The 27,583-nt window shown below is 45.2% G+C and overlaps 1 protein-coding gene across 1 annotated transcript; it reads right to left on the bottom strand.

The window, feature by feature from the left end:
* Window positions 1–17,681: 17,681 nt before the first annotated feature.
* Window positions 17,682–21,140, bottom strand: LOC100654892 (C-C motif chemokine 14-like). Its single transcript, XM_023553480.2, has 3 exons — window positions 21,023–21,140; window positions 18,353–18,467; window positions 17,682–17,922 (listed from the first exon to the last, which is right to left on the bottom strand). Exons 1-3 carry the CDS (start codon window positions 21,096–21,098, stop codon window positions 17,835–17,837), a joined length of 279 nt encoding a protein of 92 aa, XP_023409248.1. The 5' UTR covers window positions 21,099–21,140; the 3' UTR covers window positions 17,682–17,834.
* Window positions 21,141–27,583: the final 6,443 nt, after the last annotated feature.

The raw sequence follows: 27,583 nt of genomic DNA, 5'->3' as shown, positions 1-27,583 counted from the left end.
TTCAGACAAAGATTAGACTGGAGTATAAAACATAAAATAATACTCATAAAGAGTGTGGTTCTTAGTTCAAGCAGAAACGTGAGACCAAATGGGCGACTCCTGTCTGGAGGCAGGATGAGAAGGCAGAGAGAGACAGGAGCTGGTTGAATGGACACAGGAAACCTGGGGTGGAAAGGGGGAGTGTGCTGTCACACTATAGAGATTGCAATGAGGGTCACTTAATAATATGTGTATAAATTTTTGCGTGAGAAATTAACTTGAGCTGTAAACTTTCAGCTAAAGCACAATTAAAAAAATAATGCCCGTGAAAACTTTTTCTAGTTGTCAAAACAGCCTCAGATATAAAAGTCAAAGTGATGACCGCCATTACTGCTAACAAAAAATGGCGCCAAAGCAGACTCACACGCCCCTGCCCCATCTGCCCAGTGGTCGCCGCGCAAACATTCCGGTGACTTCATCACACTGTAGAGCTCCTCTATATTCTTCAGGCAAGGACGGAAGGTTGGGAGCCTGGCTTATTCTGAGAGCAGTTACAGATGTAAACTGTGGCCATATTTTCTTTCATTTAGTCAAACACATTCTTGCCATTAAAGACCTTTGAAACCGAGTTTAAAAAAAAAAAGACTACTACCAGTCCATTTCAGCTCACTAATGCTTAGCATATCTATCTTCAAGTGTTCCATTTCATTTTGTATAATTTCCAATTTTCCTAGATTCATACAGTATGAAACACACAAGTCTCCACTGGTGGACAAGTGGTGGCTGTGTGCGAGGTGCATTGGCTGGGAATCAGATGTGGGTCTCCATCATGGAAGGCAGAGACTTCTGCCGCTGTACTACCACTCAGCTTCAGTAGATATTGCTACACAGTTTTTCGAAGTGATTCAATTTACACTCCCAACAGGCAGGTGTGAGAGTTCTAGCTGCTCTGCCCCCTCACCAGGACATGCTACCGTCAATCTTTTTAATTTTTGCCATTTTGGTGGGTGTGGAGTGGCCTCTCTCTGTAGTGAATTTGCTCTTCCCTAATGGGTAATGATGTATCACAGAGTACACAAGGTGATATATACATTGGGGACTCTTCTGCCTAGGCCTGTGGCTTCTATCCTCTACTGAGTGTGGTCTCTTGTTAGCATTTGGGGGAGCAGTGTGCAGAGTGATGCCTGGGAAAACCTGGGAGGCCAGCCGGGAGGTGGTGTCATGTAATGATTAAACCAGCCTGCACTGAAGTCTGACAGGCTTTGTTCAAATCCCAGTGCTTCCCTGGCAGGAAATAGATGGCACACTAGGTGTGATTGAAGAGAGTGTAATGAAAAGAGGATTTACAGAGGTGTGGGCAGGGTTCAGGGAAACCAAAAAGTAATAGAGAAGCATTCTGGGGGGCTAGAGACAGTGAGAAGCTGCTACTACCTCTAGGTCAAATGCATTGTAGAGAGAAAACAGTGTTACCAAAACACACTGAGATGCGCAGTATAAAATGGGTTGCCCAATAGGATCCAAGACCATCAGAAAATAAACACAGCCACTACTAACCCACAGGTGGCAGGAAGAAGCTGGGGAATAAATACCCCACACTTTCTTTCCTATACCTGCTATGCTGCTCATTGGTCAAATCCAACAGAGGCCAGTGGAAAGGGAGCCCAGTTAAGGTAGTTTACAAAGGTGCCAGTCAGGGCACAGAGCTGGGTGGAGCAGGGTGCAGGGAGGGTCTGGAGGGGCAAATGGAAACTACCCAGGACATCTTTATAGCTCTTTGACCTTGGGCAGGTTTCTAAACCTATCTGCATCAGTATCTTTATCTGTAAGATGGGGATAATAATATCATCTACCTCATGGGGTTGTTGTGGGACTCAATCTCATGGTATATGTATAACATAACGCAGTGCCTAGTGCCAGGAAAATACTGTTGGTATTATTTTACGTTGACTTCCATCTTTTCTGGCCATCTCCTATATGGCTGCACTCTCAGGCATGCTCTAGGGTGGGAAGCTCAATCCTGGCTGCACTTTAGAGTTGTCTGGGGAAGCATTAAAAATGCTAATGTACAGATTGCACTACAGATCAATTAGATAAAAAAAAAACTCTGGGATTTCAACCCAGACAGCAGTATTTTTATAAGCTTCCGGGGGCGGGGGGCGGGGAGGTGAGGGCACCAGGAGAAGCCAGCTCAGCAACTGGAATTAGGCACTAGTGGCACAGTGGTTAAGAGCTGGGCTGCTAACCAAAAGGTCGGCAGTTCGAATTCAGTAGCCGCTCCTTGGAAACCCTATGGGGCAGTTTTACTTTGTCCTGTTTAGGATTGCTATAAGTCGGGATAGACTGACAGGCAAAGGTTTTGTTTTGGTCTTCTTTTTAGATACTACCAAGTTTGAGAGCCCTTTAAGGAACAGAGTCCAGACTAGCCATTGTGGCTTTTAACCACTGAGTGGCGCTGCCCACTAATTTTTCTAGGATCAAGTCAAAGTAGAACTGCCTTTCAGCTTTTCCAAATCCTTACCATCCTCCAGGGCCCACTTTAAAATGCCATTTCCGTGGCAACACTTTCCTGCCCTGACCCCCTGACTCACAGCCAGAAGGACTCCATCCCTTTGATTTCTGAACTCTCTCAGGTCTTATGTGAATTTCAAGAGGAAACATTTAGCGAGGTCTGCCAGGTGCAAGGAGCCCTGGTGATGCAGTGGTTAAAGCGCTCAGTTGCAAACAGAAAAGTTGGCCGTTCCAACCCACCAGCCGCTCTGCTGGAGAAAGACGTGGCAGTTTGCTTCCGTAAAGATTTCAGCCTTGGAAACCTTATGGGGCACTTCTATTCTGTCCTATACGGTCGCTACAAGTCGGAATCAACTCCACGGTGCAAAATAACAACAGTAAGAAGCATCTCATTGAGAGAATTGAGAGAATAGCCGCTCAAGTCTTCTGGGCTCTGTGGCTTAGATGATAAACCTCATCTTAGAATATAGAGTCTGGAGGGGAAGACTCGTGTTCCGGAAGAGCACAAAGAAGGTGGAAGGGGAAAGTTCTGAGTGAGGCTCAGGATGGAAGTAGCTGTGCTCACAAAACTGTTTCTTGGCTTTGCCATTCATGGTAGGAGTCCTTTCCTAGCAAATTCTCCTTCTCTGTTACAATCTGCAACATGGGAACTGAGAACTGGCGCGGTCATCTTACTTGGTCTTGTCTTTCTCTGAGAGTAGCCTTTTTCTGGGAAGGGAACTCACAAAATCTGAATCTGTGTACATACATACAATGGAATATTATTCAGCCAGGAAGACAAATGAAGTCCTGACACATGCCACAACATGGATGAACCTTGAAACCGTTGCACTGAGTGAAATAAGTCAGACACAAAGGACAAGTATTGTACAATCCCACCTACATGAAATATTGTAATTGTGTGCTGTTGGGTCGATTCCAATTCATAGTGATCCTATAGGACAGGGCAGAACTGCCACATAGGGTTTCCAAGGCTGTAATCTTACAGAAGTAGGTTGCCACATCTTTGTCCCTCGGAGAGGGTGGTGGGTTCAAACTGCGACCTTTCGGTTAGCAGCTGAGCATTTAACCACTTTGTCACCAGGGCTCCTTATAGAAGATATTAGAATAGGCAAATACTTAGAAACCAAAGTTCATTAGTGGTTACTAAGGGTGGGTGGAAGGGCGAAACAGGAGGGGTATTGCTTAAGGTGCACAGAGTTTTTGTTAAGGGTGATGAAGGATTTTGTTAAGGGTGATGAAAGGTTTCATTAAGGGTGATGAAAAATTTGGGTACAATGATGATTATTGCACAACATGGTAAATGTAGTTATGTCACTGAATGGTACATGTAAAAATGGTTGAAATGTTTAGTTACATATATTTCCCCACAACGAAAATTCGAAGCAAAACAAAAACCTGAATCTCTGCTGAGTCAGACTCGGTAGTTGTTGTTAGGTGCTGTCGAGTCGGTTCTGACTCATAGCGTCCCCACTTACAACAGAACGAAACACTATCCAGTCCTATACAACTCTCACAATCGTTGTTAGGCTTGAGCCCATTGTTGCAGCCACTGTGTCAATCCATCTCCTTGAAGGCCTTCCTCTTTTTTGCTGACTTGCTACCAAGCCTGATGTCCTTCTCCAGGGACTGATCCCTCCTGACAACATGTCCAAAGTACCTAAGACACAGTCTTGCCATCCTTACTTCTAAGGAGCATTCTCGTTGTACTTCTTCCAAGACAGATTTGTTTGTTCTTCTGGCAGTCCATGGTGTATTCAATATTCTTTGCCAACACCACAATTCAAAGGCTTCAATTCTTCTTTGGTCTTCTTTATTGATTGTCCAGCTTTTACACGCATACGAGGCGATTGAAAACACCATGGTTTGGGTCAGGCGCACCTTAGTCTTCAAGGTGGCATCTTTGCTTTTTTCAACACTTTGAAGAGGTCCTTTGCAGCAGATTTGCCCAATGCAATGCGTCTTTTGACTTCTTGACTGCTGCTTCCATGGCTGTTGATTGTGGATCCAAGTAAAATGAAACCTTTGACAACTTCAATCTTTTCTCTGTTTAGCATGATGTGCCCTATTGGTCCAGATGTGAGGATTTTTGTTTTCTTTATGTTGAAGTGCAATCCATACTGAAGGCTGTAGTCTGATCTTCATCACTGTTTCAAGTCCTCCTCGCTTTCAGCAAACAAGGTTGTGTCATGTGCATAATGCAGGTTTTTAATGAGCCTTCCTCCAATCCTGATGCCCTGTTCTTCTTCATATAGTCCAGCTTCTCGGACTATTTGCTCAGCATACAGATTGAATAGGCATGGTGAAAGGATACAACCTGACGCACACCTTTCCTTATTTTAAATTAGGCAGTATCCCCTTGTTTTGTTCGAATGACTGCTTCTTGGTCTATGTACAGGTTTCACATGAACACAATTAAGTGTTCTGGAATTTCCATTCTTCCCAGTGTTATCTATAGTTTGTTATGATCTGCACAGTTGAATGCCTTTGCATAGTCAATAAAACACAGGTAAACATCTTTCTGGTATTCTCTGCTTTTGGCCAAGATCCATCTCAATGATGTCTCTTGTTCCATATCCTTTTCTGAATGTGGCTTGAATTTCTGGCAGTTTCCTGTCAATGTACTGCTGCAGCCATTTTTTAATTATCTTTTGCATAATTTTATTTGCTTGCGATATTAATGATATTGTTCAATAATTTCCATAATGATATTGTTCAATAATTTCCACATTCCATTAGATTACCTTTCTTTGGAATGGACATGTACGTGGATCTCTTCCAGTCAGTTGGCCTGGTAGCTGTCTTCTGAATTTCTTGTCATAGACATGTGAACGCTTCCAGTGTTGCATTTGTTTGTTGAAACATTTCAATCGATATTCTTTCAATTCCTGGAGCCTTGTTTTTCATCAATGCCTTCAGTACAACTTGGACTTCTTTCTTCAGTACCATCAGTTCTTGATCATATGCTACTTTCTGAAATGGTTGAACATGGACCAATTCTTTTTGGCACACTGACTGTGTATTCTTTCTATCTTCTTTTGATGCTTCTTCCTTTGTTGTTCAATTTTTTGCCCATAGAATCTTTCAGTACTTCAACTTGAGGCTTGAATTTTTTCTTCAGTTCTTTCGGCATGAGAAATGCCAAGCATGTTCTTCTCTTTTGGTTTTCTGACTCCAGGTATTTGCACATTTCATTATAATGCTTTACTTTGTCTTCTCGAGCCACTCTTTGAAATCTTCTGTTTAGCTCTTTTGCTTCATTTCTTCCATTTGCTTTAGCTACTCTACATTCAAGAGCAAGTTTTGGAGTGTCTCTTCTGACATCCGCTTTGATCTTTTTTTCTTTCCCGTCTTTTTAATAACCCTTTGCTTTCTTCATGTATGTTGCCCTTGATGTCATCCCAGAACTCGTCTGGTCTTCAGTCATTAGTGTTCAATGAGTCAAAGCTATCCTTGAGATAGTCTCTAAATTCAGGTGGGATATACTCAAGGTCATACTTTGGCTCTCGTGGGCTTGTTTTAATTTTCTTCAGCTTCAGTTTGAACTTGCATATGAGCAATTGATGGTCTGGTCTGTTCCACTGTCTGCCCCTGGCCCTGTTCTGACTGATGATATTGAGCTTCTCCATAGTCTCTTTCGACAGATGTTGTTAATTTGATTCCTGTTTAGTACACCTGGTGAGGTCTATGAGTATAGTCATTTTGGAAAGTGCTTTCATACTTGTTTAATTCTTCTCCCTCTTTCCGTTCTTCTCTCTTTTCCTCCTTCCCTCCCTTTTTCCCCTTCTTTATAGTATGCACTTACTAAGCTCCTGCTATAGCTCCGGAGAGCTGGCTGGGATTCTTCTCATTTACCCAATTCCACAGTCTGGGGAATGCAACGTTCCCCCAAGATTTCTGGGAGTCCATAAGGACTTACTTCCTCCCAGTTCTCAATCTCGGATCCCAGGTTCTGTGAGTGCTGGCCCCGCCTCTGTCCCTCACCACTTCCCCCAGTCCCCTCACAGTGAATGAGTTCCAGGTGCAAAGTAACTGTTAAAAGTTTTGAGGCTCTGGGAGGGGAGGTGGTCATGCTGTTAACTGCACAGTCTCTAGCCACTTCCCGACTCCTCTGTCTTCCTCCTCCTCCTCTCTGGTTCTCAGTGGCAAAATGGTTCTGAACTCTTCTCGGTTCACTGAGCCACTTCGCCCCTTCCTCAGGAGACTTGACCCCCATCTGTAGCCACATCCTGGGGAAGTTAGGAAACTTAACTGGGCCACCAAAGCATTTTTCAACAAAGGTGTTTTCCTTCCTGAGAGGGATTCTTGTATTAGCTCCTAAGAGAACAAAAACATTTTCCATTTTATTATAGTTGTTCCAGACCCCATGCCAGGGGTTGGGGATTATCACAATAGCTCTGTCAGGGACTAGCCCCAATTTGCAGATGAGGAAACTGGTTTCAGAGAGGTTAAGGTCATCATTGATTAACGTTGGATCTGGATACATTCAGGGCCCTTTTCTGCCTCACCCTGTTGCTTCTTCAAAGTCTTCTTGGCAGGAACCCGAGGCAGGTTGAATGGAGGTCATGCCCTCCGGGGAGCCAGCTTATGGAAAAAGGCCCTGGATTTGCCGCTTCCTCAGTCAGATAGCTCCAATCATTACAGCCTCAGGCTGCTGTAAATGAGAGCTTTCTTCGGTTTAAAACATGGCCCCAGTACTAGTGCCAGCCCTGCCGGGGGCTTGAAGTATGGCCTTGGGTAAATCACTTTCCTTCTCTGGGCTTTAGTTCCCTTATCTTCAAAAGGAGGCCTTCCTGCCCTGATGTCCTATGGTCTTAAAGAGAAGTTAGATAGTGGAATAATAAGGCCTGTCTATTTTTTTTATTGAGCATTTAATTTACTGTGTGCTAAGGGGGCATTAAAGGAGCCCTGGTGGCACAATGGTCAAGCTCTTGGCTGCCAACCAAAAGGTCTGTGATTGGAACCAACCAGAGGCTCTGTGGGAGAAAAGACCTCGTGATCTGCTCCATAAAGATTACAGCCTAGGAAACCTTATGGGGCAGTTCTATTCCGTAATATAGGGTGGCTATGAGTTGAAATCGACTCGATGGCACACCACAATAATAACAAGAGGGCATTAATGGTTCAGTGGTAAAATTCTCACCTTCCATGCAGAGACCAATATTCAAGTCCCAGACAATGCGCTGCACGTGCAGCCACCACACATCTCTCAACGGAGGCTTGTGTGTTGCTATGAAGGTGAACAGGTTTCAGCAGAGCTTCCAGACTATGCTGGATTAGGAGGAAAGGCCTGGCAATCTACTTCTGAATATCAGCCAATGAAAACCCTATGGATCACAATGGTCTGATCCACAACTGACCAGGGGGATGTCACAGGACTGGGCAGTGTTTCCTTCCATTGTTCCTGGGGTTCCCGTAAGTTGGGGGCCAATTCGATGGCCTCTAACAACAACAAGGACACAGCATAGCTCTTAGGAGTTTCTGGCAAACTTTGTGTTCTGTGCTAGAGTGGCATTTGACTATGTACACACAGACTTTCAATTTATCTTGGTTTTCAGACTGACATCTCAACCCTGAATTCCTGTGATGGACAAAAAAGACGAACAGCAACATTTCCCTTCCAGCTTGCCAAGATCCTGGCTTCTTGAAGCGCTTCCTCTTTCAGTTCTCTCCTGTCTTTGACGTTTGGTTTCCTGACTTCGATCCAGGTACTGACTAAGGACTTTGAAACTTCCCGTTGCCCTGGGTAGTAAGTACACTCTGATGTTGTTCTGGCCTCTAGGTCTCAATTTCTGATCCCATTGAGTCCCACCCCTATGTTCACTCTGGCCTCTGCCAGCAAAGGTGGCTGCTTTTTGTTTTGCCTTTATAATAGCATTTTTGGGGAATGTTTCAAATTGTCTGAGCCGGATGCCTGCTATTGAGCTGGAGACAGAGGGGTGGAGATTGAGTGTATATGCCTGGTCTTGGTGCCATGTAAACTGTCTTGCCCTCAACCTTGACCAAATTCTCAGGGCAATGTGGAGAAGCCGTGAAAAAACTGAGATGAAGTTTCTTCCACCCTAGCAGAAAGGGAGCAGGAAGTTAGGCAGCAAGCTGGAAATAAAGGAAGTTTCATTTCTTGCGTGCTTGTGTTTTGGACTAAGAGTAACCTCGACTTAGTCTAATGCCCTTTTCCTTTCCTTTAGGGCTTAGTATGGGAGCTGGAGGTTTGCACCCCTCCTTTTGTTTTAGGCACTCTCTGTACCCATGCCACCCTGAGGAAGACCAAACAGCAACAGGGATACAAATGATTGACATATGAATATATGGAGCCTCATTCCCACCCTGGCCTGCTAAGAAACTGTTACATTGTTTCCTGGGCAATCAGTGAGGGAAAGGCTCCAAGATTTATATCAGAAAAGAAAAGGATAATGGGAAAAGAAATAGATCAAAAAGGGATACAGTTGGAAAGAAAAGCCAAGAACTCTGTGAGGCTTTTATTGGGTAAAGACCCAGGGACCAGAGATGGTCTGGCTGTTTGGGAGCTGATCAGGGATTATTTAAAATGGCAGGTGTACTGTTGTGAGGTAAGAATTAAAAGCAAAGTGGGGAGAAGGACACAAAAGATGTCTTTCTCTGTATTAAGAATGTATGCCTTGCCTGTTCCAAAGCCTTTGGTATTTCCTCCAGAGATTGAGAAAATATTCAAAATAGCTTTAATGACTTTTTTTTTTTTTGTAATGATCACTGGCCTGTTTCTTTGAATGCGACTGCGTTAGCCAAGACCACAAGGCTGCCCACATCTTCTTAGGGTTACGCTTTTCTTCCCCAAACCTGGGCTTCCACTGAGACTCGATCATCATGGATAGTTGGGGAGCTAGGGTTGCCCTTTCCCTGGTATAGTAATTTTAACCCAGGCCAAGTGCCTGGAGGGCAGCAAAGGTAGGTTGGGATTCTTGATGTACTCTTGAACCCAGTCGTCATTGGGGTTGGCGCAGACCTCTCGGTTCCTTTTGGTGATGAAGGTGTGGAAGCAGAATCAGACTGTCGTGGGCCATGGAGAAGATAAGGGGTCCAGTCCACACTCTCCCACCTCTTGCTCACCTGGGATTTGTCTCATGATGTTTACAGCCTCCCTAGGCCTTCCCTGTCTGGGTCCCATCAGAAGGCCTCCCTCTTTGGCCTGTAGACCTTATCACCCCTTTCTCCGCCCCTTGCCCACTCAGCCTAGCTCCATCAGGCTTAGGCTTCATTATGGCCGCCATTTATTGGGCCATACAGCTCTAAGTGGCAAACTCAGGAATTAAACCCAGGCCCCTGAGATTCAAAGACCAAGTCCTTAACCACAACTCCACCACTTCTTGCATGAAGACCTTTCGGTCTTGGCATCCCATTCCTGCCCCCAGGCTCCCCATCACTCTCCACAGAAATATCTGCAGGGATGTGCTTACATGATCGCTGGCAGGTGACAGCTGAGGGCCTTTCTGTATCCCATCACCAGTCTCCTGGGCAACACTTTCTCATGATACTTCAGGCAGCAGGTGACTTGTTGGTTCACTGCTTCAGGGATTTCTGAGGGAATCATATTGAAAGCTGAGCCAGGGAGGCAGAGAGGGAACTTGAGGCTGCCCACCTCCATCTTCCCTCAATTGTATTCCACTCCTTTGATAGCAAAGCCATCTGTTAGCAGGGACTGATTACAGTTTGATGGATAATAGAGAAAATGAAAAAGATGAATCCCTCCGGGGCACATACACAGTCAGCCCCTGAACTGAGTTCAAATGGCTTGGTTAGTCACATTGGCTGTGAAACAGGAGGGAGTTGGTTCACTCTTTTGTTTTTTCATTTTTTCCTTTAGCAGGCATGCATTGAGCTCATATTACCTGCCAAGCTCTATGGGGATAAAAATATGAGGAAGATGCAGTCACTGCCCTTGAGGGGCTTACATATTAATCAAGGTAAAAAGAGAAAATGAAAAGAAAAATGACAATAGAATGTGGTCTGTGATGGAAAAGATTAAATGGAAACAGGATGAAGGGCCCTTAGCCCAGCCTAGCTGATGGAGGAGGAAGCCCCAAAACAGGTGGTACTGGAGTTGATTCTTGAAGGGTTTAAAGAGACAAAGGTGTAGGATCTGGAAGAAAGGAATGTATGAAAGCCTGAATGTAGGGGAGGCTAGGCATCTGGGGAGCACTGAGCAGTTGAGGGTGGCTGGAAGGCAAGGTGAGAAGGAAGGAGGGGGAAGAGATGACACTGGAGAGAGGGGAGGGCAAGGTCGCCCCACCTTCTGAGCTATGGCAGGGAGCTTGGGCTTTATCCTTTAGAAAGGCTGAGGTCAAGAAAGAGTGTGAGAAGGTGGAGCATAAGGTTAGGCTGGGAGGAAAAAGTGTAGTGTTTAGGCTTTAGGGTCAGACAGCCTGGGATGGAATCTTGACTGAATGTTTTGAATCATGGGCAGATTCCTTCATCTCTATGTTTCAGTTTTCTCATCCATTAAATGAGGGTAAAAAGATACTGATATCATAGGATCATGGTGAAGATTAATGGAGAAAATGCTAGTAAAGCTCTTAACTCAAAGCCTGGCACACAAGTGATAGTAGTGACCACTCTTTGTCCCCTGGAAATGGCTCTTTTTCCCTTACCCGTGACTCTTGCCAGGGTGGTGGACTTGGTTGGTTGCTAGTGCTGTGTTACCCTTGAGCTTTTCTGACTACTGATGGGTTGGGGATATCACACAGGAGGCCAGACCAGAGACCTCGCCCACCCCTAAACCTACAGAGTGCAAACCCCTTTGTAGCTGACCCCTTGCTTCCAGCTGGTGGCAAACTTGAGACATCAGAAGAGCACTATTTGGCTGACCCATCCTTTGGGTGGGTGATTTTCTCTTACTTGAATCCTGAACCCATTGCAATGGCATAACTGACTTTCCCAAAGGGTATTGTTGCCCCTCCCACCCTCCAGAGGCACCTCTGCTCACAGTCCCTCCATAAGTGATGTTTACATCCCTGCTTCTCAAAGCCAAGTTTACAAAGACCACATACCTGAGAGTATATGAGCAGATTACACCGTGGCTTGACCTTGTAACATGGGACCTTGCTTCCCATGCATTTATTTAGGCAGAGTCAGGGCAGACTACATGCCAAGGGTAGCCTTAGGGAAGAAAAGAAGGGCTGGGGCAGCCTAAGGTGGGTATGTGGAAGGGCTGAATGTCTTGGTCCCTCCGCAGTCACCAGGCTTTCATAAATGATGATAGAGGCAGGGGGTAGGGAGTGGGCAATGTGAGTTCCATTCTCTGTAGATCCCAAGCACTCCTCTTCTCACGGCTCCAAAATCTCTCAATCTCTTTCCTCTTTACTATAGACTTTATTTCATTTTAGGCTGGGGGATGGAGAAAGGGGCCGTGAATTCCCCAAATAGCCCAATGGGCCATCCCAATGGGACTACTTTTGGTTGCCACGATTGTCTCAGCAATCCATACCAGCCACCGGTAGGAAGGAATGTCTAGGTTCAGACTCCCCATTCCTGCCTGAACTTAGTCTCAAATGGCTCACTTCAGCCTGCTTCCCCAAACTCGTTTTGTCTCCTCTCCCAGAGCACCTGCCTTGCCCTTGACTTCATGGCATACATTTATTATTGTCTCTTTTGCTACTTCCTTGGCTCATCCTAAACGATCAGTCCTACTCTCCATCCTTCGGACTCCTTAGGTTCAGAAGGAACCCTTGACCCAGCTCCCTGGAACTGCTCAACCCAGAGGCTCCTGGACCACAGCCTATTCTCCTTACATATGGTGACTCTCAAGGCGGGAATATGAGGACAGCAGCTGTGGAGGAAGGTGGGTAGAGGCCCTGGGGCTGACGAGGACACACACCTGACAGGGCTCTTGGTGACACCTCATTGCCAGTTCCACCATTCCCTTTGTCATGCCTGCCCTACATGGACATGTGGACTCACTTGACTGGCTGTGAAAAGCAGGAATAGTGGTGAGCGTGAGGAAGAGGAGGAGGAAGGCAGCCACGGAGACCTTCACCCTTTCAGTGGGGTCAGACAGCTTCAGGGGCGAGCTGAACGGGGGTGTCCTCCTTGCCACTTGTCATCTGTTCTCCAACTGCCCAGCTCTCTGGCGGAGTAGGGGAAATAACAGGCCTCCTCAAACAAGCCTGTGGAGGGTGGGGCCTGGCTCAGAGGTGAATTTATGCGTGGGGTGCAGGGGCTGGGGTAGGGGAAGGGAGTGCGTGGAGGATGGGTGCTGTTTGCCAGCCACTTTGCATACTCTGTCTTATTTAATCCTCACAACAGTCCCGTGGAGTAGAGATTATTGCTATTATTATTACAGACGAGACCCCTGAGGCTTGTTGTTAGCTGCTGTCGAGTCAATTCCCCTCATGGTGACCCCGTGTGTTACAGTGTAGACCTGCTCTGAGTTTTCTTGGCTGTAATTTTAAGGGAAGCAGCTTGTCAGATTTTTCTTCTGCGGTGCCACTGGGTGTGTTTGAACTGTCAGCTTTAGGTTAGAAGTCAAGTGCAAACCGTTTGTGCTACCTTGGGCCCTTGCTGAGGCTTAAAACCAAAAAACCAAACCTGTTGACATCGAGTTGATTCTGACTCATAGCAACCCTATAGGACAGAGTAGAACTGCCCCTAGTGTTTCCAAGGAGTGGCTGGTGGATTCAAGCCCCCAACCTTTTGATTAGCAGCCTTAACGCTTAGCCACCACACCACCAGGGCGCCTACTGAGGCTTAGAGAGGTTGAATAAATCGCCCAGTCACGTGTGTAGGATGTTGCTTAGGTAATACTGAAAACCAAACTTGTTTGATTTCATCATGGTACCTGGTGAAGTCCCTGCTGCCACCTCTATGTTGGGAGGGAGGGTTGAGCTGTCCCAGTGTCCTCAAGGTGATCATCTTTGGGAGGCTGAACATAATGCAGAATTAGAGATAGCACAAGCTGAGGCAAGGATAGGGTTTAGTGGCTTCTGAGAAGGATGTCTCCCCACACCATCAGAGGACACCTGACTGAGCTCACATTCTTTCATGTCAGATTATGAAGAAACAAGGTGACTGTTCCTTGGGTCCCTCTTTAGTTTATTTGTTGATGGTCTCTTATCTCTTTGGACATTGGACTTTTGACTGGTTTTAGGGTTGTCAGCTGATTCTTCCTGGATGCCTGTACAGGTTATCCAATCCTGACTCTATGGCCAACAATGACTAGCAGGGGGTGCTCCATCACCGTGCTTGGGACAAATTGCTTCTGTGTCCTGCTAGTTCTAGCCTCTGCCCCTCTGGACTTAGTTCTGGCATTGAGTTGGCCTAGCTTGTCTCTTGGCTGGACCATCTCCACAGGGTTATCTCTCTTCAGGACCCCATCCCAGGAGGCCTCTTGCTCACCATCCCCCCAGACATTGGGGGTCATCGTGGTGAGCAATTTAGACATACCTTGAGCCCCTTGATGGGTAAACAAATAGAAGACCCTGTGGCTAGTGAAACTGCTCATTAGGCCAGTTAAACTTTCTTTCTAGAAAATTGCTGATCAGTATTAAACTATATAAAAAGCAGTTCCTACAAAAACAAAAAACTGCCATTTTGACATTTTTTACACGTGCAATTCAGTTAAAAAAAAAGAAGTACATAGTTCCTAATATTTCAGTAGATACTCGGTTCTCTGAACATGATAAAAGAGCAGATTATATCTAAAAGTGGCCTCTCAGACTCATTATCATCCAGTTTCAGCATGGAGATGTCTCAACTCTCACTGTCTTGGATCCCTACCAGCAGTTATTGGTATTTGTCATCATCATGATGACAATGCTAATTTTATGCCTTGCAGTTCACAGGACCTTGGTGGAGTTTAAAGATCACAAGTTTAGGAGTCAGACAAACACAGCTTCAAACCCTTGCTTTGTCATTTGCCAGCTGTGTGACCTTGGACAATTGCTTAAACTCTCCGAGCCATTTTCCTCATCTGTAAAATGGGGATAATAATGTCTGTTTTATTGGATTGCTGTGAAAATTAGAGATCACGATATTGATTCAACAAACACTTATACAGTGCTCACTCTGTGTCAGGTACATTTCTAAATGCTTTACAAATATTAACTCATTTCATTTGATAATAATTTATCAAGTGCTTACATTCTAGGCATTCGGTTAAATTTTTAGGTCCCTTATCATCACCAACACCCTATCAACTGGGTCATATCACTGTCATTTGACAAATTAGGAAACTGAGTTTTCATGATTTATATACTTAGGTAATTTGCTGATTGCCATGTAGTCAGAGCTCACCCCTCAGCTTGTCTAACGCAAAAGCTCAGGACCCTTCATCATCACTCTATGCATACAGGAAGTGGCTGGTGCTCAGGAACTGGAATTACCAATATTTAGTCCTTACAACAGCCCCTGGGTGGTGCAAACAGTAAACACGCTCAGCTGCTAAGCAAAAGGTCGGAGGTTCTAGTCCATCCGGAGGTGCCTCAGAAGGAAGGCCTGATCATCTACTTCCAAAAAATTTAGTCATTGAAAACCCAATGGAGCACAATTCTACTCTGACACACATGGGGTCACCATGAGTTGGAATTGACTCAATGGTGACAGCTTTTTTTTTAAAAATCCTTACAACAACCTTGGGAGATGTTCATTTCTATTATTGCTTCCGTAACATCTGAGCTGGAGCACTTTCATGCTCATTTCCTGAGGAATGAATTTCATGGAACGTTGCTGGGCTGGCATACCTGTCCCTCTCTCCTCCCCACCTCTCCACGTTCCCAAACCTTGGGAAGGGATTACCACTGTGATGACCCACTAAACATTCACTCCAGCAGGTCAGCGTTGGCTGGCAGATCCCTGTGAAACCTAAGACTTTTAGTGCCCTTGCCTTTACCCACTGTGCCACATTGGGGCAGAAGAGGAGCTGGGGCCGGACCCGAGGCAAAAAGTGTCTCTGTGGGATTCTGCTGTTGTTGGGCCATGAGCTCCAGAGGGCATAGAGGACGGGCCTTGGGAGCCAGCCGGGGAGGAGTGGGAGATGGGACAGAGGAGGGAACGTGCAGGTTTTGTCTGCCCCTACCCCCCACAGAGCTAGAGTTTTGACACTGCCTGTCTCTCCCCTACACCCCAGTTTCCAGCTCAAATTGTAAGCCAAGATTATGCAACAGCTCCTAACTGGTCTCCCTGCTCTGTGCTTACTCGCTCCCATCCTTTTCCTCACAACGTCAAGGACTACTCCACTGTCCAGATCTGACCAGCTTACTGCATCGGTTAAAGACCAATAAAGACTTCTTACTGCATTCAGATTAAAATGCAAAATCCTTTGCCTGGTATTCAGTTTCCTTCATGAGTGACCCAGTTTCTCTCCACTTCTTGCCCTGTGTGTGCCCTGTGTCCCAGCCATAACGAAACCACATGCCATTCCCCAACACACCAACTCTTTTACCCCTTCATGCTTTTTGCTTATGCTGTTCCGTCTTCCTAAAATACCCTTCCCTCATTCTTTGCTTGATCAACTCTACTTCATCCTTCAACCCTTGGCTTCAGGAAAATTTCCCTTCACTCACCATTCCCAGTCTCAGTGAAGACCGTTCCCCTGAGCCACACAGCAACTCAGGTGGCCCAGCCTACTAGGCCCCTGTAAAGGTCCCAGCAGGCTTGGCTCCCCTTTAACAGCTGAGTGTCTAAGAATAAAAGAACAAGTCAGGTCTCTGTTGTAAAATGGGATGTGGCAATGAGAAGCCAAGCCCAGGGTGCAAGGGCTGAGGGAGGAAAGGCGGTCAGTGCTTGGGAAAGCTGCCAAGGAAGCACCTTCAGGGGAGAGCCAGGCTTTCTTTTGAGCAAGAGGTTGAAGGCAATGTTCAGAGAGGAGACTGAAGATGCAGGGGAATTTGCCATGGTGGTCTATGACTCTCAGAAGCATAGCAGAAGCTTCAGGAGTTGAGAGTAGAGGGAGGCAGGGACAGAATAGGAAATGTGCAGATGCTTATGGCACTTACCTTGGTGTGACTGCTCATAAATAGAGTAGCACATATAAAGTAATTAATCCTGGTGGGTTCAAGGCAGTTAGTGGTGGTGAAGCTGTGGGTTTTTATGAGGGCAGTGAGGGTCTATGTCTGGGGTACCCTCTGTTTGTGGAGGTGAGGAGGCCTGAGGACGTCTGGTTGTACCTTTAGTATGCAGGCCCCTTCTTGGCCCTTGTCCATGGAAGGCTCTAAGCTAGGGTAGCCTCACTACAGTCCCTGCAATGGGCATGCTGTTACTCTGAGTACATGGACCTCCTCCTTTATTCCTGAAGATGGATTTGAAAACCTTTGAAGATGCTGGGTGTTATTCTGGGAAGATAGATCTCCTCGATTCCTTTCTTATTTCATTCTTTCATCCATCCACCCACCTACCTACTCCATTGCATTCCTTCATCCACCCATCCATCTATCCATCTGCCCATCTGCCCACCTGCCCACCTGCCCATCCATCCATCTGTCCATCCATCCATCCTCTGAGAACTTAGTATGGGCAGGGTTTCTGCTAGGACTTGTGGGGAATACAAAGATGAATAAAACAATATAGTACAACCTACTGTGTGCACGGAAACCCTGGTGGCATAGTGGTTAAGTGCTACGGCTGCTAACCAAGAGGTCGGCAGTTTGAATCCGCCAGGCACTCCTTGGAAACTCTATGGGCCAGTTCTACTCTGTCCTACAGGGTCGCTATGAGTCGGAATCGACTCCATGGCATTGGGTTTGGGTTTTTTGGGGGGACTGTGTGCACACGAAGGAGGCAGAATTGGATAAAATACGTGCATGAATCATCCTATCCCAGACAGCAGGGAACTAAAGCCTTGGGAGAAGCACAGAAAAAAAGAACAAGGGAATTTGACTGCCATGAAGAGGACTTTATGGAGGTATATCCCTAAAATCAGATGATAATTCATAGTGTTCATACTTGTTGTGGGGCTTAAATAAGGTAACACATATAAACTGCTTAGCTGAGTGCTCAGAATGTAGAAAGTGCTAAGAAAATGTTATGTTATTATTGCTGTAGTTGACAGGTGGCCTTTCCATTGAGCCTTTCTCCTCATCTCTGCTCACCTTCTCACTACCCCCATTGCAGCCCTGACCTCTTTTTTGCACCAGGCTCCGGAAAAACTTCTGCAGCATGAGGATTGATGCTGAAGCGCAGGCTGAGTTCACCAATATCCTCAGTGAACTGCCAATGGACAAATCCAGTAGGAATGAATGAAGGCAGGGATGGGCCTGCGTGGTTTTTATTTCGAGGCAGGGCAGCTCCCAGGGGGTGGCTGGGACTTGGAGTTGGGAGTGGGAAGAGGGCCTTGGCTTCTTCTCTTTAAGCTGTGGCCTTCTCTACTACTTCTGGGCCACTCAGTTCTCCTCCAGGCCCTTGATATAGTCCTGGACCCAGTCATCACTGGGGTTGGCACATAAGGCATAGCCCTTTTTGGTGATGAAGCTGCGGATAAAGAGGGGGAAAGAATTGTACACCAATGGGTCAGCAGCTGGGAGGAGAGAGCCTGTCCTTCTTCCTCCCAAACGTCCCACCTGACCTTCTCCCTTTCTTAGAGACAGCTCAGGGCCAGACTTTCCTCAGGGGCCAAGACCCACCTAGTTTCTGTGCCCCCCATCCTCTGTAATCTTCTCAGGAAGTTTCTTCCTGCCTTCTCCTTCCCTCCTCTGATGCTTCTCCATCCATGAGGCCAGCATCTGCCTGGCTCTCTGCAGGCTCCAGCCAGGCCAGAAAACCCCCAGGTTACCCCTCAGCTATCTCTTCTTGTGTTGATACACCTGGAAGGTGCCCTGGGGGAGACCCCATTCTGTGTTTCCCCCTTCCCCAGATCCTGCTTACTCCTTCTCCACTAGAGAGGTGTCTGGGTACTACCTACACAACTCCAGGCTTGGTGCACTGGCTGTTGGTCTCATAATAACCAGACACTAGGGTCCGAGGAACGCGGCGGGTAATGTAGGTGAAGCAGCACTCAGTGGGGTGGTAAGGTCCTTCTGAGAAGAAAGCAGCCAGGAGGGAAGCTGAGATTGGGCTCCTTGGCAGAAAGCTATGCCTGCTTGCTGCTCCTGAAACCTGAGGGAGTGGAAGAGGGGAGGGAGGAGGAGAGAGCCCCCAGAACTTGGAGACAGCCCTTTCTTTTCCCTCTCCATACCCTCCTCTGGCTCCTTTTTGCCTTCTTCTTCACCAGCAATCACCCTCTTTGCCTTTCTTTATCCCCTTCCAGAAGATTGGCTGATGACTTTCAACAAGGGAGTGAAGAGCAGCAAGCACAGAGCTTCTCAGTGAGTGGGCACCATCCTGTGCGGCAGCAGCAGAGAAGGTACAACACTTGACCAAGGTCACGTAATCTGCATAACTTAGTGGGGAAAGATGTGCCAAAGAGGAGGGATACTTGGAAGAAATCGTCGGGATTAGGAGACATGTCGTTTGGGAATGCAGACCCAGCCCCTCCCAGTCCCGCCATCCTGTCTGTGTCCACATTGGCCCCACGTCCTGCAGAGAGGGAAGGATGCCCCACCAAACTCCAAGGACACTGTTGTGGGAGCCAGGACACCCCCATTCTAACCCAGCCTGACCTTTGCTGGCTTTGTGCCCATGAGTCCTTTGTTGTTGTTAGCACCTTTGAGTCAGCCCCCCACTCATGGCAACCCTACACACAAAGAAATGAAATGCTTCCCCATCCCCGTGATCGGTTATGCACTGGACTGTTGTCATCCATAGGGTTTTCACTGGCTGGTTTTCAGAAGTAGATCACCAGGCTTTTCTTCCTAGCCTGTCTTAGTCTGAAAGATCTGCTGAAACCTGTTCAGCAACATAGCAACACGCAAGCCTTCACTGACATTTGGGTGGTGGCTGCCCATGAGGTGCACTGGCTGGGAATCAAACCCGGGTCTTCCACATGTAAGGTGAGAAGTCTATCACTGAAGCACCACTGCCCCCATGACCACTTCACTTCCCCTCTTTTCTCAGTTTCCTCCTCTGTCAACGAGGCCGTTGGGTTGGACTAGTGGTTTTTAAGCTGGGTTACCTATGGTTCTGAGATACTTTGGGACGGTCTTGGAGGTACTGATGCATTTGAGAGAGAGGAGTCCTGGGTATTGCACCCCCTCAATCCCTTTTTTTATTTTACATATTGGCCCTCGGTATAAGATTTTACTTGAAGATTCCATGGTTTAAAAAGTTTTAAAAAATCACTGGTTTAGGCGATTTTTTCCAGTTACTTTCCAATTCTGAAGGAGTCCCTGGGTGGTGCAAACGGTTAAGTGCTCGACACTTAGCTGAAAGTTGGCAGGTGGAGCCCACCCAGAGGTGCTTTGGAAAGAAGTCCTGGCAATTTATTTCCAAAAGGTCACAGCCATCGAAAACTCTGAGTAGCACAGTGCTACTGTGTACACTTGGGGTTGCCATGATTTGAAAGTGACTTGACGGTAGCCAGTTTGGTTTATTTTGGTTTTCCAATTCTGAAGTTTCTTGACTCTGATCGGAAGTGGGGTGACAACAAAGTTACCCTGAACTTGAAGTTACAGAAGGAGCAGGAGGAGCATTGCAGGGGAGCCCTGCACACACACATGGTGGCTACAGAGTGGAGTCCTGGGGCATGTGTGTGCTCCACAACCAACCTGGACAGAAGCATGAGTGTTTGGCCAAGAAAATCTCATGGGTCACTCAGGTGCCAGATGCTTGGAGGGAAAGGGAACAGCCTGGTCCTGTTATCAGCATCATTCCTGGCATAGTCTCACACCCAAAGACTGGAATAGGGGCTCCCCTGGTCCTCAAGACCATGGATCTTACTCTCCCCACTTCATTTCTCTGAGCTGACAAACGGCCTTCAGAGAACAAATCAAGCTGTCCAGATTCCCACTCACTTAGAAAACAAAACAAAAACTAAACCTGTCACCATTCAGTCATCCTGACTCATAGAGACTCTATAGGACAGAGTAGACTGCCCCCATAGGGTATCCAAGGCTGTAATCTTTACAGAAGCAGATTGCCACTTCTTTCTTCCACAGAGCAGCAGGTGGGTTCAAATCACTGACCTTTCGGTTAGTGCTTTAAGCACTGTGCCACCCGGGCTCCTCAATGCTCTCGTTCACTTTAGACTAGTGCCAAACACTGCTCCTCGTCTCTTAGGGGTAAACCCCCCCCCCCCAGAAAACCAAACTTGTTGCCGTGGAGTCGATTCCGACTCATAGTGACTCTATAGGAGAGAGTAGAACTGCCCCCATGGGGTTTCCAAGGAGCAGCTGGTGGATTTGAACTGCCAACCTTTTGTCTAGCAGCCGAGCCCTTAATCACTACGCTACCGGAGCTCCCTTTTGGGAGTAATGTTCCCCAAATGGGGTGGTCACTCTTGTTTAGTCGCAAAGAGATGAATTGAGAAAGTGGAGAGACAGACTAGAGGGAAAGGGTGGTGGTCTTGGGGAGGGTGAGGTGAAGCCAGGTTAAGCAGACCACAGGCCTCCTTCTAGAGCCCCTCCCCCTCTTGCCTCAGGCACCTCACTCCTGCTCATTTCCTGCTCATGGGAAGAAGATGAGACACTGGACTCACCAAATGAGGGCTCAGTCTTGGACCCGAGGGTAGAGGCGATGATGAGAAAAGAGACAGTGACGGTGAGCACCTTCATCCTCCTGTGGGGGGAGGCGCAGCAGGAACAGAGCTGACCTGGGTTCTGAGGCTCCTGGGCGAGAAAGTTTTGAGAAATGATTCTTGTGGCAAGTTTTTTTTTAAATAAGGGAACTGAGAGTTCAAAGGGAAGTGAAGCAGTGATGCCTCAGCGATTTCCTATCCTGCACATTTATGGAGGGTGGAGTGAAGGAAGCACAGACAGCCAAGATTTCAGGGAGGAAACTGCCTTCTCTCCCCAGTGGGAATTAATTTAACTTCTTTGATATAAACCCTCTTTTTTTTTTTTTTTTTAGATATAGACCGAGCATGGTGGCTGGGCGCACTGTCTCAGACTGAGCAATTTCAGAGGCTGGGATGTGTCCTGTGTCCAATTCCAGTTCCAGACCTCAGAATGAGGCAATTAAGATTCATTTAAAAATTCTGTTAAATTATAGCGACCTTCTAGGGCAGAGTAGAATGGTCCCATAGGGGCTGTTAAATTATTATTATTATTTTTTATTGTACTTTAGATGAAGGTTTACAGAGCAAATTAGTTTCTCATTAAACAATTAATACACATATTGCTTTGTGACATTGGTTGTCAACCCCACGACATGTGAACACTCTCCCCTTCTTGATCTTGGGTTCCCCATTACCAGCTTTCCTGTTCCCTCTTGCCTTCTTGTCCTTACCTCTGGCCTGGTGTGCCCATTTAGTCTTGTTTTGTTTTATTGACCTGCCTAATTTTTGGCTGAAGGGTGAACCTCAAGATTGACTTCAGTACTGAGGTAAAATGGAGTCTGTGGTCCATACTCTCGGGGTTTCTCTAGTCTCTGTCAGACCAGTAAGTTTGGTCTTTTTTTGTGAGTTATAATTTTGTTCTACATTTTTCTCCAGCTCTCTCTGGGATCCTTTATTGTGATCCCTGTCAGAGTAGTCAGTGGTGGTAGCCAGGCACCATCTAGTTGTGCTGGACTCAGTCTCGTGGAGGCTGTGATAGTTGTGGTTCATTAGTCCTTTGGACTAATCTTTTCCTGTGCCTTTGATTTTCTTCATCCTCCCTTGCTCCAGACAGGGTGGGACAAGTGGAGTATTTTACTTGGCTGCTCACAAGCTTTTAAGAGCCCAGACACCACTCACCACATTTGGATGTAGAACATTTTCTTTATAAACAATGTTATGCCACTTGAGCTGGGTGTCCCCTAAGACTGTGGTCCCCTGCCCTTAGCCCAGTATTTTGTTTCCTCAGGGAGTTTGGATGTGTCTATGAAGCTTCCATGACCTTGCCTTTGTCAAGCAGTGCTGACTTCTCCAGTATTCTGTACTGTCTTACCCTTCACCAAAGTTACCACGTATCTATCGTCTAGTTAGTGTTTTTTCCCTCCCTACTAACCATTAAGGAATCCCTGGTGGTGTAGTGGTTAAGTGCTACGGCTGCTAACCAAAGGGTTAGCAGTTCAAATCCACCAGGTGCTCCTCGGAACCTCTATGGGGCAGTTCTACTCTGTCCTATAGGGTCGCTAATAGTTGAAATTGACTCGACGGCACTAGTTTTGGTTTTTGGTTTAGTAACCATCAAACATTGTTTCTTTCTGAGTGTAAACCTTTTTTTTTTTTTTTTTTAATAATTTTGATTGAGCTTTAAGTGAAAGTTTACAAATCAAGTCAGTCTGTCACATATAAGCTTATATACACTTTACTCCATACTCCCACTTACTCTCCCCCTAATGAGTCAGCCTGCTCCCTCCTTCCAGTCTCTCCTTTTGTGACAGTTTTGCCAGTTTCTAACCTTCTCTACCCTCTTATCTCCCCTCCAGACAGGAGATGCCAACACAGTCTCAAGTGTCCACCTGATACAAGTAGCTCACTTTTCGTCAGCATCTCTCTCCAACCCATTGTCCAGTCCCTTTCATGTCTGATGAGTAGTCTTCGGGAATGGTTCCTGCCCTGGGCCAACAGAAGGTTTGGGGACCATGACCGCTGGGATTCCTCTAGTCTCAGTCAGACCATTAAGTCTGGTCTTTTTATGAGAATTTGGGGTCTGCATTCCACTGATCTCCTGCTCCCTCAGGGGTTCTCTGCTGTGCTCCCTGTCAGGGCAGTCATTGGTTGTGGCTGAGCACCATCTAGTTCTTCTGGTCTCAGGATGATGTAAGTCTCTGGTTCCTGTGTCCCTTTCTGTCTCTTGGGCTCATAGTTATCGTGTGACCTTGGTGTTCTTCATTCTCCTTTGATCCAGGTGGATTGAGACCAATTGTTGCATCTTAGATGGCCACTTGTTAGCATTTAAGACCCCAGATGCCACATTTCAAAGTGGGATGCAGAATGTTTTCATAATAGTATTATTTTGTCAATTGAGAAGTCCCCTTAAGCCATAGTTCCCAAACCCCAGCCCTTGCTCTGCTGACCTTTGAAGCATTCAGTTTATCCAGGAAACTTCTTTGCTTTTGGTCCAGTCCAGTTGAGCTGGCCTTCCGTGTATTGAGTATTGTCCTTCCCTTCACCTAAAGTAGTTCTTGCTACTAACTAATCAGTAAATAACCCTCTCCCACTCTCCCTCCCTCCCCGCTCGTAACCACAAAAGTATGTGTTCTTCTCAGGTTATACTGTTTCTCAAGATCTTATAATAGTGGTCTTATACAATATTTGTCCTTTTGCCTCTGACTAATTTCACTCAGCATAATCCTTCCAGGTTCCTCCATGTTATGAAATGTTTCCCAGATTCGTCACTGTTCTTTATCGATGTGTAGTATTCCATTGTGTGAATATACCACAATTTATTTAACCATTCATCCGTTGATGGACACCTTGGTTGCTTCCAGCTTTTTGCTATTGTAAACAGAGCTGCAATAAACATGGGTGTGCATATATCTGTTGGTGTAAAGGCTCTTATTTCTCTAGGGTATATTCTGAGGAGTGGGATTTCTGGGTTGTATAGTAGTTCTATTTCTAACTTTTTAACGAAACGCCAGATAGGTTTCCAAAGTGGTTGTACCATTTTACATTCCCACCAGCAGTGTATAAGAGTTCCAATCTCTCCGCGGCCTCTCCAAGATTTATTATTTGGTGTTTTTTGGATTAATGCCAGCCTTGTTGGAGTGAGATGGAATCTCATCGTAGTTTTGATTTGCATTTCTCTAATGGCTAATGATCGAGAGCATTTTCTCATGTATCTGTTAGCTGCCTAAATATCTTCTTTAGTGAAGTGTGTGTTCATATCCTTTGCCCAGTTCTTCATTGGGTTGTTTGTCTTTTTGTGGTTGAGTTTTAACAGAATCACATAGATTTTAGAGATCAGACTCTGGTCGGAGATGTCATAGCTGAAAATTCTTTCCCAATCTGTAGGTGGTCTTTTTACTCTTTTGGTGAAGTCTTTAGATGAGCATAGGTGTTTGATTTTTAGGAGCTCCCAGTTATCTGATTTCTCTTCGTCGTTTTTGGTAATGTTTTGTATTCTGTTTATGCCTTGTATTAGGGCTCCTAATGTTGTCTCTATTTTTTCTTCCATGACCTTTATGGTTTTAGTCTTTATGTTTAGGTCTTTGATCCACTTGGAGTTAGTTTTTGTGCATGGTGTGAGGTATGGGTCCTGTTTCATTTTTTTGCAAATGGATATCCAGTTATGCCAGCACCATTTGTTAAAAAGACTACCTTTTCCCCAATTAACTGACACTGGGCCTTTGTCAAATATCAGCTGCTCATACGTGGATGGATTTATATCTGGGTTCTCAATTCTGTTCCATTGGTCTATGTGCCTGTTGTTGTACCAGTACCAGGCTGTTTTGACTACTGTAGCTGTATAATATGTTCTAAAATCAGGTAGAGTGAGGCCTCCCACTTTCTTCTTCTTTTTCGGTAATGCATGAGTGTAAACCTTTTTATGAGTTTTTATAATAGTAGTCTCGTACAGTATTTGTCCTTTCATAATTGACTCATTTTTCTCAGCATGATGCCCTCCAGATTCATCCATATAGTGAGATGTTTCATAGATTCATCATTGTTCTTTATTTTTGTGTAGTATTCCTTTGTGTGTATGTACTATAGTTTATTTATCCACACATCTCTTGATGGGCACTTAATGTTTCCACTTTTTTTTGCTATTGTGAATGCTTCAATGAACAGGGGTGTGCATATGTCTATTTGTGTTACGGCTCTTATTTTTCTAGGATATATTCCTAGGAAAGGGATTGCTGGATCGTATGGTATTTCTATTTCTAGCTTTTTAAGGAAGTGCCATATTGTTTTCCAAAATGGTTGTACCATTTTGCGTTCCCACCAGCATTGCCTAATAGTTCCAAGCTCCCTGCAGCCTCTCCAACATCTGTTATTTTCTCTTTCTTTTGATTCATGCGAGTAATGTTGGGATGAGATGGTATCTCATTGTGGTTTTGATTTGCATTTCTCTAATGGCTAGTGATCTCAAGCATTTGTTCATGTGTCTATTAGCCACATGAATGTCTTCTTTGGTGAAGTGTCTGTTCATATCCTTTGCCCATGTTTAAATTAAATTGTCTTTTCATTGAAGAGGTGTTGAATTTTCCTATAGATTTTAGAGTTCAGACCTTTGTCATAGCCAAATTTTTTTTTCCCAGTCTGGAGTTCCTCTTTTTACTCTTTTGGTGAAGTCTTTTGATGAGCATAAGTGTTTAATTTTTAAAAGATTCCAGTTATTTAGCATATCATCTGGTGTTTGTGTATTGCTAGTTATGGTTTGTGTCCTATTTATGCCATGTATTAGTGTCTTTAGCATTGACCATATTTTTTCTTCCATGATCTTTATAGTTTCTGGTTTTGTTTTAGGTCTTTGATCACTTTGGATTAGTTTTTATGTATGGTGTGACGTATGGGTCCTGTTTCAGGTTTTTTTTTACAGATGGACATCCGTTTTGCCAGCACCATTTGTTAGCAAGACTGTCTTTTCCCCATTTGATGGATTTTGGGCCTTTGTGGAAGATCAGGTGACCATAGGTGGATGGATTTACATCTGAGTTCTCAACTGTTCCATTGGTCAATGTGTCTGTTGTTGTACTGGTACTAGGCTGTTTTGACTGCCATAGCTGTATAGTAGGTTCTGAGATCAGGTAGTGCAAGTCCTCCTACTTTATTCTTTTTCTTCAGTAGTGCTTTACTTACCCAGGGCCTTTTTCCTTTCAATATAAAGTTAACGATTAGTTTTCCCATCTCATTAAAGAATGTTGTTGATATTGGGATCAGGATTCCATTGTATTTGTAGATTGCTTTGGGTTAGAATTGATATTTTCACAATGTTGAGTCTACCTATCCATGAGCATGGTATGTTTTTCCATTTATGTAGGTCTCTTTTGGTTTCTTGTAGTAGTGTGTTGTGGTTTTCTTTGTGTAGGTCTTTTACAACCCTGGTTAGATTTATTACTTTTTATTTTATTTTTTTAGGGGCTATTATAAATGATATTGCTTTCCTGATTTCCTTTTCATAGTTTTCTTTATTGGTGTGTAAGAATCCATATGATTTTTGTGTGTTTATTTTGTATCCTGCTACTCTGCTGAATCTATTACTTCCAGTAGTTTTCTTTTGGAGTTCTTTGGGTTCTCTATGTATGGTATCATATCATCCATGAATAGGGATACTTTTACTTCATCCTTACTAACTTGGATGCCCTTTATTTCTTATTCTTGGCTTGTTGCTCTAACTAGGAATTTCAGCACAATGTTAAATGTTGTTTTTAGGTGCTGTTGAGCTGATTTCAACTCATAGTGACCCTATGTACAACAGAAGGAAGCTGCCCAGTCCTGCGCCATCCTCACAATCGTTCCTATGCTTGAGCCTATTATCGCAGCCACTGTGTCAATCCATCTTGTTGAGAGTCTTACTATTTTTTGCTGACCCTCTGCTTTACCTAGCTTGATGTTCTTCTCCAAGGACTGATCGCCCTTGATAACATGTGCAAAGTATGTGAGATGTATTCTGGCCATTCTTGCTTCTAAGGAGCATTCTGTTTGTACTTCTTCCAAGACAGATTTGTTCATTCTTTTGGCAGTCTACGGTATATATTCAATATTCTTTGCCAACACCACAATTCAAAGGTGTCAATTCTTCTCCAGTATTCCTTATTCGTTGTTCAGCTTTTGAATGCATACGAGGCGGTTGAAAACACCATGGCTTGGGTCAGGCTTACCTTGGTCCTTAAAGTGACATCTTTGCTTTTTAACACTTTAAAGAGGTCTTTTGCAGCAGATTTGCCCAATGAAATGCATCTTTTGATTTCTTGATTGCTGCTCCCATGGGTGTTGATTGTGGACCCAAGTAAAATGAAATCCTCAACAACTTCAACCTTTTCTCCTTTTTAGCATTATGTTGCTTATTGGTCCAGTTGAGAGGATTTTTGTTTTCTTTATGTTGAGGTGTAATCCATACTGAAGGCTGTGGTCTTTGATCTTCATCAGTAAGTGCTTCAAGTTCTCTTCACTTTCAGCAAGCAAAGTTATGTCATCTGCATACATAGGTTGTTAATGCATCTCCCTCCA

Source organism: Loxodonta africana, chromosome 18, assembly GCF_030014295.1.
Source record: "Loxodonta africana isolate mLoxAfr1 chromosome 18, mLoxAfr1.hap2, whole genome shotgun sequence".
NCBI lineage: Eukaryota > Metazoa > Chordata > Mammalia > Proboscidea > Elephantidae > Loxodonta > Loxodonta africana.
This window is presented reverse-complemented; position numbering and strand designations above follow the sequence as displayed.